Source organism: Nannobrachium achirus, assembly GCF_963921795.1.
Source record: "Nannobrachium achirus genome assembly, chromosome: 4".
In the NCBI taxonomy this organism is placed as follows: domain Eukaryota; kingdom Metazoa; phylum Chordata; class Actinopteri; order Myctophiformes; family Myctophidae; genus Nannobrachium; species Nannobrachium achirus.
Window position 1 is genome coordinate 34501971 of NC_137813.1, and position 17913 is coordinate 34519883.

General features: G+C 41.6%; 1 protein-coding gene across 1 annotated transcript; it reads right to left on the minus strand.

The window, feature by feature from the left end:
• Positions 1 to 1328: 1328 nt before the first annotated feature.
• On the minus strand, positions 1329 to 4500 carry fmc1 (formation of mitochondrial complex V assembly factor 1 homolog). Its single transcript, XM_080723773.1, has 2 exons — positions 4369 to 4500; positions 1329 to 2112 (listed from the first exon to the last, which is right to left on the minus strand). Exons 1-2 carry the CDS (start codon positions 4495 to 4497, stop codon positions 1909 to 1911), a joined length of 333 nt encoding a protein of 110 aa, XP_080579899.1. The 5' UTR covers positions 4498 to 4500; the 3' UTR covers positions 1329 to 1908.
• Between the last annotated feature and the right edge of the window lie 13413 nt (positions 4501 to 17913).

Here is a 17913-nt window from a genome sequence, read left to right on the forward strand (position 1 = left end):
TTTAATTATTTTTACTGTCTTTAATTGGTAGAAACATAAAAATATATTTTTTTTTCTAACGCTGCTTGCAAATGGAAAAATAGGGTTAGGGGTGTGCATTTTCAGATTTTAATGCAATATAATTTGACACTAGCTGTTGGTTTGTCAGTATGCATTGGATTTTTATTCCAGCACTCAGCATGTGTGCGTTTTTGTTTTATGTTTGGTCCTGCAGCTGCGCAAGTGCGCATGTGTGCCACCATGTGTCATGTGTATGCTGCTTAGCTTCAGGGATGATCTATTTAAATTCAGACTGAAAGCAACGTTAGTCACCATTGGAGATCAGGAGGAAACAGAAAAGGCACATTAAAAAAAGCTGTATTGTGCTGGTTATGCGCAGCAGAGCAAAATAGATGATAAAGAGAGGTTTACAGTATATGGGGAATAGAAGACAGTCCCAGCCAGGAAATACAAAATGTAAGCACTCAATAAAATCATTAAGTCGGGCAGCAAGAGGGGCATCGCCACAGACCTACTCAGTAGCCTATCACATACAAACCAACTGGGCAGAGGCAGAGAGGGTAGAAATCAGTTTTACACTATGGAGTGGACTTCAATTTGATACTGTCTAAGGGCCCCTGACATGAAAATAGGTTTTGCATTCAATGTAATTGTCATAATTGTAGTACTACATGAGAAACGGATTCAAGAGGTGGCTTTTAAATGTTAGAGGAGCTTGCTTGTGGCCTAGAGACTCCTGGTCAGATCCCCCAGACTGGCAGTAAAAATCTGGGCAGGAAAGTGCAACACTCACTCACCCACCTACACTGCTCCCAGGTGCGATTGTGAATCTGTAACTATTACGAACAAAGTAGCTGAAAAAGAGGATTCCTGTTCAGTGAACATATGTGGATAGGGTGGATAAGGTAAATGTATTCAAACTATGTTTTGTATTAGCCTACTCAAATCCGTAGCTTCTCTACCTATGGTTCAAGAGTTGTAGGGCCGATTTGAACAATTTTGGGTGTAGGTGCTTCCTTGGCCTACTGGTAGTGTGCGTGCAAAGTTCACACTGATCGGTACAACAACGTCCAAGGATTTCTTGCTTTCCAGTCTCACAGGAAGACAGCGTCATTATGAAGCAAAAACATTATCCCCACCCTCGGAACAGCTGGGGGTGGGGATTAGTGGCGTTTACACAGCAGTAGCTTTTCTGTCACCGTCGGTTGATTGCAGTATCACCTCTGGCTAAAATATGAGGCAAATTTTTGTGAAAGGTCAAAAAACCTTTAATAGCTCACATGCATATTACATTTCTCATTACACACAAATGCTTGATTTTTAACTGTTGACACATTTTTTTGTATTGTCCTAAAAAATGAGGCTATGCCTACTACCTAGTTGATAAGTTAAACATTTACATACCATTATAACCGCTGACCTAATACAATCAGAATGTTGCCATTTTCTTTTATATTAATTTAAGGAAATACATATATAATATGAACTCCAACTATTATTGTATTATCACAACACAGGATGATCCCATGTGTCTCAATAACAAAACTAATTCAATTAAACAGTAATAATACTTTAATGGGACAGAGGAGGCAAAATTGAATGATTTTACAGCCACTGCTGTGCAGCCAGTAGGAAACCAGACCACTTTCACAATTAATGACAGTCCTTGTCTTAATTACAGTCCCCAGGTCTTCTCTGCCAGACGTATCTCTCTTGGCTATCGATGGCATGATATCCAGTCTACAGCTACTGTCCACCAGAACTGGGTCCACTCCCTTCTATTAAAGGGACAAACCTAATGTTTCTGTTGTGTCAGGAAAGATCAATCAATCTTGGAGAAGAAACGTTATCCATTTATACGGTGTAATTAGACCCAGTCTAGCCACCCTTTTAACTTCTCACACCTTCTCATTTCTCCCAGCCTTTGCCCCCTGGTTGAGTGGGCAACCTGAGACCCACTAGTCCAGCCACTTCTTCACGGCTGCGCTCCCCCTTGCCGTGGTAGAGGTTATGCAAGGCCATGTGGTTCCTGGTAGAGGCCAACAGACAGAGATAGGTGTGTGAGGCATGAAGAGCCTCCTGCTGGGCACGGCAGTACCTCTGTCCTGTTACCTGTAAATGTGGAGGGAGAGAAGACAGTCGCAGGATAATTAGATAAATCTGACACGAGTTCCATCTCTTCCGCCTATCTTGAAGCACTAGTATGTACTACAAGGAGAGCAGCACAGCACAGTTATCTGAAAGCGATCTGGAGATGTAGCAGACCGACACCCCCCCCAGTGGCGCTAAACACACACACACACACACACACACACACACACACACACACACACACACACACACACACACACACACACACACACTAACTTAAATAAGACAATACAATACACTGTATATGGAGAAGGTTAGGTTAAAGCAACGTAATAATAATAATAATGTACATAACATTATGCAAACCAGAGAGAGAGAAAATGTTACCTGAACCATATCCCAGAATTGACATTTACTGTAGTCTACACTAGTCTACACAGTATAGTTGTCTACAGTGTAGACAATGTTACATGCATCTTGAAACATAACACCAAAGAAAAGTAACCTAAATCTAGAGAGATAATGCACTACATGACATGTTGTTAATTAACCATGAAAGATCACAAGTTCAATGCCCTGAAGCTGCAAATTGCAATACTAGAATGTTTTTAATATGTTGAATCTAGGGTTGCAATACCTCCCATTGGCAGCCAATGCATTCAAACAGTTATTTTTCTATCTGATTTTATGTAAATGACATCAAACTCACTAACATTGCGGCTATATGGAAAGCTTGAATTATCCTCTTTCTATCTGCAAAGTGTTTGTTTGATAACAATCCACCGTAGACATGTTATGAGCTAGTTTCTGTCAAAAAACTCTGTTCAGGTGATTATTTTGTGTTGGAGTTTGGAAGCGCTTGTGGGAAACCAGTCAATGAATGGTCCAGTGTACCACCTGGTTCTAAATGGCACATAATGCAGGAGGCAGTGGATTGATATATGTTGAAGACGAGAGCTTCCAAACTCCAACACAGAAAGTAATTCAACATGTCAACGGTGGATTTTTACACTTTGCAGATAGAAAGAGGATAATTCATGCTTTCCATATAGCCGCAATGTTGGTGAGCTTGACCTTGTTTAATACAATCAGATAGCAAACAAAACTGTTTTGATGCATTGGCTGCCAATGGGAGGTATTTGCAACCCTAAATTCAACATATTAAAATAAATCTAGTGTTACCTGTCAAACTACTTTGCCAAAGTTGAATGACACCGACGACCATTGACCATAACTATAACCATGATCTAGTAGCCTAGCACACAAATTTAGAACAAACATGGTTAAGATCTCATTCTACTGCTCTGCCACCAAAATGTGGAATGCCCTGACACCATCCATTAAAAGGTAACCATTTTTTTTTTATTGTCCTGAAAAATAATTTATCATGAGACCAGAAGGGGAGATTAATGTAATTGTGTTAATTTTGTATATTCTGTTGATGAATTGAATACATATGATCCACAATGGATACAAGTCCCCATGGACAAGTCCCCTTAATGTCTCACTGTTCTACGGGCTGTTTACATTTCTAACTAAATAAGTATTCAATCAAACTCGATCAATCAAAATAAGTCATTGGCACATAAAACGCGGGTTGTGCAATGAATCGTCAGAAACCACTTCGTGTGCGACATCTAGTGGCTATATGTTGTACTGTCCTAATCACAACACATACAATGATGACGTAAATTGTACCGTTAATCAATTAACAACTTAATCATGCGATTGGCTTAAGTGTCTGCGAATTGAAATCCAATGTAGCGCAGTCGCAAGACTTCTCCCCCAAGTTAGTTAAGATACGATACTATACTAGACTTAGTGGTCTAATTAATGTGTTAAATGTTCAAAATGTTGTGCCATATTGAGTCGAATTCGGTTCTAAACTACAACTTTTGTAGTTTGAAGCAACTTGTAAATGTAAACGATGACAGCTGGTTGTTTAACTGACTGAGTGTTATCGACTTCTACACCCTGAGCAAGTGAGCAAGCTACGGTCACCTTGCCTGTGTCTTTGACTTTGTGTATTGATTGTAATTCCTATTGCAGTACGTGAACGGGTAACCCCGGGAACAACATGTTAAATTGCACTCGAAAATCATAAATGGTTGAAGAGGGGGAACCACTTTCCAGCAGCAAATAAAACTGACAAGTGTCAACAAGGTTAAATAAGACCATTACATGTTGCGCTGCTAGCTAAGTGCCTGCTGCCTGGCTGTTGTTAGCTAAGCTAGCTACTACTACCGTATGCATACAGTCGTTCGTTGGCGTGCTCACCTCGTTTTTACGAAACTGATCCATAACATAGTTATAAGCCAATGATTGTTTATAAGTTGGCCCCTGTAGTGTCCGCAACTCCTTCAATATTCCTCGGCACGTTCTGAGAGGCGAGGACAGCGCCGCCATCGTTGTCTAATCTATCTATGTTGTTCAGACTAGAGACTATGCTATGCAGCAGCAGCTCTATGTCTGTTCGTCTCGTCTGACTAGTTGTAGGCACAGGCACACTCAATCGAGTTCAGGACATCTCGTTCAAGTCAATTTTGTAATGCAGTGGTTCTCAAACTTTTTCATATCAAGGACACCCAGTTTGACATGCATTATTTTAGGCAACGGCTACGAAGGGCGGATGCTCGTTTAATGGTATCTCAATGTTAGTTTAACTTAGTCTTGAGTGTACAAATCGGGTCTATTTGGTTCCATTTGTACACTCGAGTTGCATACTCTTAACTGTCTTAAGGGTCCATTTGGTTCCTAACTGATAATAATGCACCCTGTCGAAAACACAGTTTTTGGATAGTGCAGTGGAGATTGTACGTCAAGAGACTGAGATAAATTAGATACATTAATCTATTGTAATTTGCATGGATTTCTGCTACAGACGAGACGACAGTAAACAGTGACATGTCGCCCTCTTTGGGTGATGTTAGTGTACACAAAGCCTCAACAGTATATCAAATGTAAAATGTAAATATATCCCTACTGTAGTGTATATCAATTGATATATTTCATTTCTGCATTAGGCCTATAGGTGTACTGGTGTCGTCTAATCTAAAATGTGTATGTTGTCTAATATCACAGTGGTTTCACTATACAGTATTTTGTTTCTCCTGTCTCTTCTATCTTCCACTCACATACTCTCAATGCAGGAACCTGTCTTTGGAGGTGGCCAGTTGAACCTCCCTTTCCCTGTGCTATCTGCTGGAGCTGTGACTGCATGAGGTTTAAAGACATTGGGCTCGTCGCCTTCTTTTTGACTGTTCAAATAAGTGGACCAGAAGGGAAATCTTGCCAGACAAACAAAAGGAGTCATGTCTTCCCGTCCTAAACAAATATGGTCAAGGTAAGCAACTACAATAGGCTATGTTCCTGTGTGTGAAACTGCCTAGTAGCCAGCAGTAGTGAACAACAGCTGTGTGAGTATTGTTGTTTGTATGCACAAAAACTCAACCTGAATCTAGAATCAAGAATCACGGTTTATTTCTCACTACTCAACTGCAGGTACAATCAGTGAAATGCGTGTATGTAATAGGTCCTCCAAAAATACGGTGCCACAAGTACAACACAACAATACAATAATAAAAAGTCAAATATTAAGGTTTGCCACATGCCAATGTCCTAAAGTGTCAGTCCACGGATTATATATTTTCTTAATTTTTTTGTTGGTGGGTTTATTATTATATTTCCATGTGAACAATAATATATGTTTACTGTCACTGATAAGCAGGTACAACTGACTGGTTGACCATACTGGTGGTCTTGCATGGTTAGCCCATTTAGCCCACAACCATTTCCCAAAGCTCCTTTAGTTTGTTTGTGTTTCGAGGAAGCTGTTGGATTCCATTCATTTCAGGACGGTTTCAGGGTTTTTACATCTTGTGCACAGGTATAAGAGAAAAATGTATTTTTGTTCACCTTCTTTTAGTTTAGACAATGTAATAATAATAATAAGTGAAGGAAAAAAGAAAAACAAGATTCAGTTTTTTACTAATAGGGGAAGGTCGCATCCACTGATGCACTAGGCTGTACGTACAACCATTTGCATTGCCTTGCGGTTGAGTACCTTACAGTACCATATGCAGGAAGAGAAGCAGCCAGTCAGAATGCTCTTGTGTTACATCTGTAGAAGAAAGCTCTTAGGACTTTGGGGCCCATGCCAGCCTTCTTTAGTTGTCGGAGAGAGGCGTTGTGCTTCTCCACTACCAGCTCTGTCTGCACATTCCAGGTGAGGTCCTCCAGTGATGTGCACCCCTAGGAATTGGAACTTTATGTCCCTCTCCACTGCAGCGCCGCCGATCTGGATGGGGGAGTGTTCTCTAAGAGGCCTCCGGTAGTCTATGAATAGCTTCTCTTGGCACAGTTGGCATAGGTTCCCTTGGCAGAGTTTTGTTTTGTCAGTTTGTTTCACTTTTCTCCTGTAGGCTGTCTAATCGTCATTTGTGATCTCACCTATCACTGGGGTGTCGTCCGTAAACTCAACCACTTTGCAAGACCACGTAGTCATAGGTGTATGGGGAGAAGAGAAGGGGGCTGAGGGTCAGGGGGATATACAACAATTCATCCATCTTCAACTGCTTTTCCGGAATTGGGTCGCGGGGTAACAGTTCCAACTGAGATTTCCAGTGTTCCCTCTCCTGAGCAACTTTATCCACTTCCTTCGGGGGTATCCCGAGGCGTTCCAGTGTGGTTGTAATCCTTGTTCTGCCACAGGGTCTCCTCCCAGTGGGACGTGCATAGGGGACCTTCCTGGGAAGATGCTCGGGAGGCATCTGTACTAGATGCCCGAACCACCTAAGCTGACTCCTTTCCAAGCGTAGGAGCAGCGGTCTCTCTCGGGTGACTGAACTTCTCACCCTATCTCTAAGGGAGATGCCAGCCACCCGTCTGAGAAAACGTATTTGACCCTGACTATTAGGAGTTGTGTTGCCGTATTTGGGCTTCATTAGTGAAACGGTTCCTTAGCTTAGATTCCATCCTCCACTTTTTGGAAAGGCACTTTCTCAATGAGCTGCCTTAAGTATTATTGGGGGAATTTGGCTGGGGAGGATGATCTCTGTCAACCTGCTACACTAGGGACTCCAACAGGTTGGAATGTTCAACGGTGAGCAGAACTGGGAAGGGAAACGTGATCCTCCTCATGTATGCGTTACATCCTCACTGTCCGGTAAAAAGGAGTGGCAGGCGATGTCCTGATTAATCCTGATACTGCTAGGCCCTAGAGTCAGTCTTTCATCGTTTTTATTTAAATTATTAAGTTTTATTCGTAACTGTGGATAGTTTTGGACTCTTACCTGTACTTCTCCTGTCTTTCACTCTTACTGTTGTTGTTGTCCTGACACCTGAATTACCCCCCTGGATAAAAAAAAAAGTTTATACTAGAAGCAGTGCTCTTCTGAGCACACGTCTCTGCCAGGTCAGGTAGGTTATTCTGGCCCCCTGGTGGCGCTAAAATAGGCCAATCTGAAAAGGGTACCACGTCTTCTTCTGCCTTTCACGACAATGGGACGCTGCATGCATGATTTTCAGGCATTTTGTTCCAAAAATTTGTTTTGCAAAAGTTGACCTGCTGGTGGCGCTATAATGGGCCAATGTGAAACGGGTGGCATTTGTTACTTGACCTAATGTGCTTCAGCATTTCATGGAAATCGCAAGCTGTGTTCATGGTTTATTTGAGGCATTTTGTTCCAAACTGACCAATCCTGCAATCTTTGGAAGCCAATGTTAGCCAATTAGGATGGAATATGAAATATCGGATAGATCCATCTTGATCACATGACTATAGATACACTGTGTACTGATTTGTGTGATTTTTGGTTAAATCTGAAGGAGTTATATAAAAAGACATATTTTACATAAGTCAGCCTCCGGTGGCGCTATAATAGACAGATGTGGAAAATGCAGGGCAAAGGTTTTTCCTTGGCCTCTAGGGAGTGTAGACTTGTAATCTCAGTGTGCATACAAATGTTTCACTGATCAGTGGAGTTATAGGTAAAAACACAAATCAGCCTGTTATAGCGCCACTATGAGGCTGATTTGAAATCTTTTAAGTGGCATTTCTTCCTAGGCCTATAGTGGGAATGTGCACAATTTCACCAAAATTGCACACTGCTGTGTCCATGATTTTAGGCATTTTGTTATGCAAAACGAACCAATCCTGAAAACTTTGGAAGCCAATTTTAGCCAGTCAGGATGGAATATGGACCATCGGGTAGATCCATGTCCATCACAAGACTGTAAAGATACTGTCTACCGATTTGCGTGATGTTTGGCCAAAATCTGTAGGAGTACTGTCAAAAAATGTGTTTTGCAAACATCGGCCTCATGGTGGCGCTATAACAGGCCCACATGAAAAACATGGGGCAGAGGTTCTTAATTGGCATTGAGGGAGTGTGTGCACAGTTTGGCAGCGACCGGGCCAACGGTCTCGGATATTAGCTGGTAACAGATGGACACACGGACAGACGGACAGACAGGGGTTAAAACATAGTCTCAACCATGCATCCTTGCCTTTTGGCCTGGAGGAGACAAATATCGGCAGACAAAATAAATAGTGGTTGTTTTTTCACAGACCAATACCTGCTTTGAGCTATGATGCTGTGACATAAAAGACTTCTGCTGGCCACTAGCGTGGAGTTGGCCACTTGGGAGCAGTATTGTGTCACCATAGCAACTGTGAGTTTGGCTCAGGACAAATCACAGAGGATCACTCTCTTAATTGCACCATAAACGGGCTGAAATTCCTTTTTCTTTTGTAAAATTCCATTTGGCAAAGGATGTGTAGACAGAAGTAGATGGATAATCAATACATTATTGATTAAGAGACGATATATAAATCATTGAAAAGAATAGAAAGACGTGCACATTCACACCCTGTGTTAGGCAGTGAAAAATAACAGTAAACTAAGAAAATGAAATCCTCGCACACTGATGGGCTCCGATTAAAGAAAGCTAATTTATTGCACCATATACATGTGCCGTCCGTGACGTTTCGGGCTACATGCCTTTCGTCAGACTCAGGATATATAAATACATGTTCTGTAGGTGCATAAAATACCACACACCGACAACAAAATGCCATTTGGACACAATATATATCTGTCTCATGATTCAAAGGTCATTCAAAAAGCTGATTCACTTTATCTGAACTGTAACTTACGGGGCACAATGTACAATTTACACCTCATCCCATCCCAGTACAGCACTTGGAACTTTGCCTGCACTGGTGTATTGATTAAGGTAACTGTAGGGGGAGCCAGTCACTTATCAGTTTCAACACACTGGTTTGGTTCCTAGACATTTGTTGGAAAGGCGCCCCACACCTCCCCTTCATCTCTCTCTCTCTCTCTCTCTCTCTCTCTCTCTCTCTCTCTCTCTCTCTCTCTCTCTCTCTCTCTCTCAATGAATACTAATGCTGTGAGTGGGCCCACCTACCTTCCACCCAGCGTTCTCAGGAATGGGCGGGAGAGAGAGAGAGAGAGAGAGAGAGAGAGAGAGAGAGCACCTCCAGCTCTGTATTCTTTCTCATGAGGCAGGCAGTTCTAAGCAGCAGCCCCATGTCTCCTTTCCCTCCCTACACTGAGCTATACTGATGGTGCCGTGCACTGCTGCAACAATGTCTAACCTGTGCGAGTGGCATGTGATGTCAGAACTGAGTTGAGAAAGAGGAACGGACTGTTTTCCTGCTTTCGTTCTTCTTTCTTTTGTTCTTTCTTTCATTCATTTTTTGGTGCTCATCTGGATGGGAAGTCTTTTTTGGGAGGATAAGAAGAAGCCAGCAGAAGCCAGCCAGGGAGGGGGAACAACTGGCGACAGCCAATCCCCCCTTCCGCAGATAGACAGGAGACAACGGAGGCCACTGGAGTATTTGCTTTTTTCTTTCGTTTTTTGTTCTTTTTCTTCCTCATCGCGCTGCTGGGAGGTGCATTATCTTTTCATTTGCTCGCTCTCTCCGTTCTCTGCCTCCTCATCTATTTCTCCATTTACCTGGTCTACAATTTCTTCTATTTATGAGCCAGACACGGAAGAACAGAGAGGCAGAGAGGGAGAGAGAGAGGGAGAGACAGAGGGAGAGACAGAGAGAGAGAGAGGAGGGGGATTTTTTTGTTTGTTTAATTTAATTTTTTACTTTTTTCTTTCGATTTGTTCATTTTGCTTTATTTCCCTTCCTTCTCCATTGCTTTCTTTCCATCCCTGTGCAGCCCACGCTCGCTCCTCCCTTTACCCACCCTCCTCTCCTCCCTACCGCTCCACTCACTGTCCATCCTTAACTTTGACTACTTTTTTAATCTAAAAATGTTTTAATTGCCTTGCTTTTCAATTAATTTATGTTTTTATTTTTTGTTTTTAATTCAAACAGATAACTGATAATTTGCTTGATTCTATCTTTTTCATTTATGCCTTTTTCATTTTTGTACCTTTTGCTATTTTCCCCCCTTCTCTTTTCAACTCCTGCCATCCTAATATGCATCTCTTTTGGGCCGGTTCTTAATGATAATCATAGGTAGGTCTTTCTTTTAGTTTCTAGTGTCTGTTTCAAAGTCTGTTTATTTCAATGTGTACACGTGTGCTTTGTGTGAGTGTGCGTTACACATTCATAAAGCACAACTTGACTGACACGCACGCACGCACGCACGCACGCACGCACGCTCATATACACACTTCCTAGCCTACAGTTTAGCTTGGTAGGCCTATAGGAATGGCTCCTCTCCCATCAAGCTCTCAGCTGATACTGTCCTCATGTCATGCCATCTTCACGTCACTCTATTCTTACATACTGTGGTCCGTGTTTTCTCACTTGTTCCGTTTCTGTACTGAGCCAAGACCGAGGTGACCCATCGAGCAAGCGCCGTCCTCAGTGTTCTCCTCCAGGGAATCAACATTTTGACTGTCTCGTCATTCCCATGGTGTTGCACCAACAGTCCGTTCCTCTTCTGTCATTAAAACGTCTCAAACGCCACCACCCCTGTCTCATTTTCTTTCATTTACTCTCATACACAGTAAGACACATTCAGACATCACTTTGCACACGCCCCACATTTGATGTAGAAGAAGACTAAAACAGGGGGATTGAGGTGTGTTATCTGGCCTTGTTCCATGCATAGAGTAAGAGAGTAAAGCACATTCGAGGAAGGTTGATAAATTAAACTGCTGCTCTTTTTCATCAAGGCTTAATTGTCATAACACATGTTCCCTCCATTGACCTGTCACCTGTATGTGTACACTTCTACACCTCCACCGTTTCCTCAGCTGTCAATTTTGTTCCCTCGGATATAAGCATAAAAAAGAGTGGACAAAAAACAAGAAAAAAAACACCATCTTTGCTGTATTTTCTTTTAGCATCCAATTTTCACTCCACTTCTTCCACCATTCTCCTATAAGCTTGTCTCTCTGTACAACAACCTCTCTTATCTAATTTTCATCACTTATACCCCATTGGATTTATCCTTGATTTATTTGAAAATAATCTTCATTCTCCATTACAGAATAATTCACATGTCCTCCCTCTCAAACCTCATACATATGTTTGCATCAGATTTCAGCAAGGTGGTATTCATATTTTAGTAAATACTGTAAGGGGAACCATTTAGCAAACTATCGAATTGTCTGCTGTCAATTACCAGATTATAACACATACTGTATTTTATTTAGTTATTCATGGATAATCTTTTGACAAACATCGTAGTCAAGGGATTAAGCCTGATTACAAACTTAACAGTAGAAGATTGTGTGTGTGTGTGTGTGTGTGTGTGTGTGTGTGTGTGTGGTGTGTGTGTGTGTGTGTGTGTGTGTGTGTGTGTGTGTGTGTGTGTGTGTGTGTGTGTGTGTGTGTGTGTGTGTGTGTGTGTGTGTGTGTGTGTGTGTGTGTGTGTGTGTGTGTGTGCGAGCGTGCGTGCGTGCGTGTGTGTGCGTGTGAGCAACAGAGACGCACAGCAATAGACATGCATAGCAACTTGAAGCAAGCCATATGATTCATTTTTTGTTCATCTCTCATATACCTTTTTCTGCCTTGAAGGATAGTTAATGCCTCTCCCTCTACATTACATGAAGATAATGGGAGCAATCACCACAATGATAAAGGCTCTGTGGATATAGCTGTTTTCCTGTGGAATTACCCGTTAAGCCCCTGGATTGGATTTAAAAAAAGAAAATAAATATTTAATTTACAGTTATCATAAACTGTTGAAATTCAAGACTCGTTTTTCACTCTTTCTCTTAATGGACTAAAGCTGATTTCAGTATTTATTTTTTGACTATTGAAACGTAATGGGATTTTCCTATGAAGGATTAAAAGACTCGACCAACATCTTTGTCTTTTAGTTGATATAATATTCATCATTATTACAATTCCTACAGTCTACAAAGTCTATTGAACATAGTTTTCTCATTCTTAAGAGTTAATTAGGTGAGTACAGTGCTTCGGTGTCTCTGTTCCCTTTCATGCTGTTGATTCATGACATGTATATTTTTGTCACCCTATATAGACATTGTCAGTTAAAATATATTTTCATTCTGTGTGTGTGTGTGTGTGTGTGTGTGTGTGTGTGTGTGTGTGTGTGTGTGTGTGTGTGTGTGTGTGTGTGTGTGTGTGTGTGTGTGTGTGTGTGTGTGTGTGTGTGTGCTTTGTAAAGGAGACATATCTTTTGAATGGATATTGGTGGATTATCAGTTGATCTGTAATTTCCCTTGCACTTCACCTCCATTTACCCTTTGGATTTCCCCCCCATGATCCTTTGATTCCCTCTTTGAGAGATAGCCTAACTCTTACTCATTATGCATTGAGTCGTGGTAGTCTAAATCTGCGATAGAAATCTGGCCCGCTCATACAGTATGCTCCCATCCAGTGAATGTAAAGTATTACCTCGCACAATACTATAAATCTCTGCTCCTCATCAATACGTCAATACCTTGTTAGCTACACTCCCCTCCCCTGCTATCACCAAACTCCTGCTCGTCATATCACCCCATCTCCTATTCATTGCGCTGTTCGAGATCCTTTTAAAGCATAGAAGTCTGTGTGTGTGTGTGTGTGTGCGCGTGCGCGCGCGAGAGAGAGAGGAATACAGTATATACAGTAAATGGATCAATAGAGTGATATAAAGAGAGAGTACATTGGCCTTTCTGGACACATCTGCAGGCAGCATCTCTGTCATGATTTCATAGCAGGACATCAGTGTGTTGCAACATGCAGAGGCCTTCATAGTAGATGGATGGTAGTTTAATGTATGTAAAAACACACACCCGTGCGCGCGCGCACGCACACACACACACACACACACACACACACACACACACACACACACACACACACACACACACACACACACACACACACACACACACACACACACACTTCTACATAATGATACATGCAAATGTTGACAGTAAAAGCACCACAATACAAACACAAATGCATTCACACGGTCATACAGTACATTTACACATGTGCACCCCCCCCCCCCCCCCCCCCCCACACACACACACACACACACACACACACACACACACACACACACACACACACACACACACACACACACACACACACACATCTATATTACTGTATATGTCTATTCATCCATCATGGGTTCTGTGGCTGTTGACCCCATTTCTCTGATTAACTTTCCTATCATTTGTCTGACAGTGGGTGAATTTATACAGTATTTGTGTGTAGTGTATGGGCACATGGCACTGGTCAAGGTTACAGCGCCCATACCCATCAAATCCAGCAGGGACTTGCTCCCGTAACCCTGGACCATTACCCATTCCGCTCTCCATTCCCAACACACATGTGACCCCTGCAGCGTACCTACAGATGGGCACTTAAGCTCAGGCAGTCTGTCAGGTCTGTCAGTACTGCCATGCAGGCAAATGGAGGTCTGGAATGCAAGCCCCAACATCTGATACATGGCCCCAGCACTGCCGTCTTTTTCCTCAATGTACACAGTAAAATTCTCAGTGTTAAATTAATCACTTAACCTACAGTATACTTTGCTGTACAACAAATAGCTAAAATAGCTGATCCAAAAGCTCACATCGTGTTGCATTACGCCATGCTGTGAGCTAGTCAATTTGCTTTTGTTTGGTGTTTTTAAAATATCAAGAATAAAGAATACATTTATTGTTACATCACAGGTTTACAGGTGTAAAGAAGTGGGTAAAAGTTTTTCTTAATCCCAAAGCTCCAAATATTTGTATTTTTGAAAATCTCAAACTTTTAGTTAGAAATGAGAAAACAATTGCCTATTAGTCCTGTGCCCAGGGGTGTGCACAATATATGAGTGCACAGTATATAAGCGATTGAATGTCCCTGAGGAGTCTCAGAAGTAATGTTGGAGAACCAAGACCGGTGCCTGTTCGGCAGAATAGTCACCATTGACGTCCAGTTGTGCAATACCTGTTGTATCCGTCCGTCCGTCCGTCCGTCCGTCCGTCCGTCCGTCCGTCCGTCCGTCTGTCTGTCTGTGTCCCTTTCATGCCCATACATTATTATATGGAGGAGATCTCTTATCTCTGTCTGTCTGGCTCTCTTTTATGCCCATATATGGTGTTCCGTGTCCAATTCAGTCTGTGATGTCATCTCCAAATCTGTTACCATGGCAGCAACACTGTTTAGTATCAGTGATGTCAGCATGCAGACAGACGGTGGACAGACATTCGGTAAATTAATAGTTAGATGACATGCCCAAAATAGGGTTGAAAGTGGAAGTGGTTAATACTACTTTGATTTTACTTTGTAATGAAGACCAAAATGCGAATGTGCAGGTGACATATCCATCCCACATAGTATGTCTGATGATTATCCTTTTTTTTTAATAGACAGTGCTGTGACTGTTGTGTCCTACTCATCAGGGAAATTGCAGTAGACACAGTTGAGTTCACCAGTATTACGCAGATGATTCTGGATGTGTGTTCACTGCTCTTTTAGAACAGAGCTGGCTGGTAGACTGAGCAATCGCTGTCCAAATGAACTGTTAAGATGATGGATTACAGTTGAACATGTCTCCCATTACAATGGCCCTGGCATGGCCTGGTTTTTAACATAGAGGTCATTTACTGGGGAGCCCTACATTAAAACGGAACACATTGTGTTTATGTGACTTGTGTTCCAATCTGAATGACAATGTTCATTAGAACACAATCTACATTTTAATGTAATCAGATAAGAATAAAAGCTGTCCCACATTTTTTAAAGTTGAACAGCTGTTTATTGAATTGAGAGTTCAGCCGAGCCTATATCACTGTGGCTTTAGTTGTGGGGAGACATCTTGCTGAATTGGGTCACCCTGAAATACTTTAAATGTTGCAACAATTTTGAGTGTCTCTAGCTGCAACATGCCTTTGTGAAGAAAATAAATATACTTTTTTTCACAAATGTCAATGTTTTTCTATCCACAACGAATGAAATTTGATGGTCGTTGTGTTTGCAGTCTTCAGGGTCTGTGGAAATTCATCATCTATTCAGACCCTGTTCATACAGTATGTATCGTTGTCTCTTTCTGTCTATCTATGCTTTTGTCTGCCTCTCTCCCCTCACTCTCTCTCTCTCTCTCTCTCTCTCTCTCTCTCCCTGTCTGTCTGTCTGTCTGTCTGTCTGTCTGTCTGTCTGTCTGTCTGTCTGTCTGTCTGTCTGTCTGTCTGTCTGTCTGTCTGTCTGTCTGTCTGTCTGTCTCTCTCTCTCTCTCTCTCTCTCCCTCTCTCTCTCTCTCTCTCTCTTTCTCTCTTTAGACTACCACCCTATTGTAAAAATAATGCAATTTTCATGCCTGGGTCTGCGGCCTGCACCTACCCTAAGTAACACCCCACTAGAGAGCAAAGATTCTATCCATAACTAATATCTACCCTGTGCTGTGCTGTACTTGAATATTGAATACTGAATGCTGTGTGCGTTAGAATTTACATTTTACTAGTTGGAAATTGGAATCAGACGTGCCAAAACATGCAGAAACCTATTTCGCTTGTGAAAGCTTATAGCTGTTATACCGTTTTACCTCTTTAGGCCCTTGAAGAGTCACAGTTTTGTAATTTCCTGTGGGGACCATGCCCACCTTCTTTTGGCTGGATGAATCAATCAAAGCAGAGTGTCTGCTGAGCTCAATCTCAGCTAATAAAATTCGGTACTGTGTCTGAATCAGGTTCAATCAGAAGAGCACTCACTGGGAGGCCCTATGTGGGACGAATGGGAGACTTAAAAGTAGCTCTCAGTTTTTTTATTGGCAGCTTATTCACTTCAAATGGGAGGGGTAATATAGGTCATGATCTGATATTAAAAAAAAAGAGCATTCAATAATTCATCGGGGCTGCTCACTAATAGGACTTGCATTGACCTGGCCATTGTACATGTGGAAGGATGAAGGAAAAATGCAGGATTTGATCCCTTTTCTGGGTTTTATTGGCAGAAGATACAAACATGAGCATAAAATGAATATTCTGTACACTTTCTTTGATGTTTTTTAATCTTCTCTCGTTCAGCCGGCTCACGCAAGCTGTGCGTTGATACATGCTACTGTACATGTGACTTGGCGCGTTTGTCTGAGATTATACGTTGTGTGTGTGTGTACTGTATATATATTTCGTGAGTGTGTGTGAGGCCTATCCGTCTATTAAATATAGAAACCACAATCTGTTGCCCTGCAGAGATTGGTTTATTATTCATCAACATTTTTTAATGAATCATTTATTTACCTAAAGTATGGCCTCTCTGGCGTAACCCCCGAATGGAGAAATTTGTATGAACTGTCTAATTTAGGAAACATGTTCATGATATATGAGTTATGTATAATCAGGATTAATAGAAGCTATTCATTATTCTTCTGATCTAGTGTATAGTTGGGGAACATGGATGCAGAGACAATTTAGTACTGCAATACATTTGGATGATATAGTATAATTCATCATCATATTCGACTGGGCTCAGGCTGGGGTAAAATTCTGCTTTATCCCCAGCACCAATGTACGCACATACTAGCTGCACACAAACATACAGTTCAACGAGAGTGAGTTGTGAGATGCATTTAGAACGATCATGGAACAGTAAACATCGTTTTTATAGAACAGAAATGGCCTAAAATCAAAGTATATTTTAGTTGTAAAGAGTAATACAGAGAGACAAAGAGAAATGGAGAAAGTAAGAAAAAGAGAGGGGCCAGTTTAATTTCATAAAATGTTAAAGCATGCATTTTCAATTATTTAACATTTCATATTGTCAAACTAAGTTTAAGGGGAGATGATGGCAAAGACCAGAGGGCTTGCACATGAACCAGAAATCAACAAGATGTTGCTCATGTCAAAATGAGAAGTGACCTTTCTTTAACAGTTATCCTCTGTGTACCCTCTTGAATAACAGACTTGCAGACGTCAGTGGAAGAAGCAACGTCAAACATAGCCTTGGAGCAGAGACGAGAAGAAAAAAAAGACTACGAAGACTACTGTTGTGGAGTGCAATTACCACGCAAAACCCATTGAGGATTTCCCTTAAAACTGCTGTGAGTTTCTGGTGTCAAAAACAAATAAGAATATTGTGGATCTCGGGATCCACATGGGAGATCCCATGTAGATCCCAGACTTCATGTGGGCAGCCTGTGTCGACACATCTATGACATAAAACTGTATAGTTTGACAGATTTGGACATGGTTTCCGGCTGATCCAAGCCCCTTTTCCATTATAAAATAAAAGTTTAATATTTCAAAACGTATAAAACATGTGGAAGGTGGAGGTACTACTGGCAGCATGTATAGGAAGATTGGTGCTGATTGGTCCAGGGGTTGGCGAGATTAACTCCAGAAACACACAGACCCTCTTATAGATGGTCAGCCTCCTGCAGA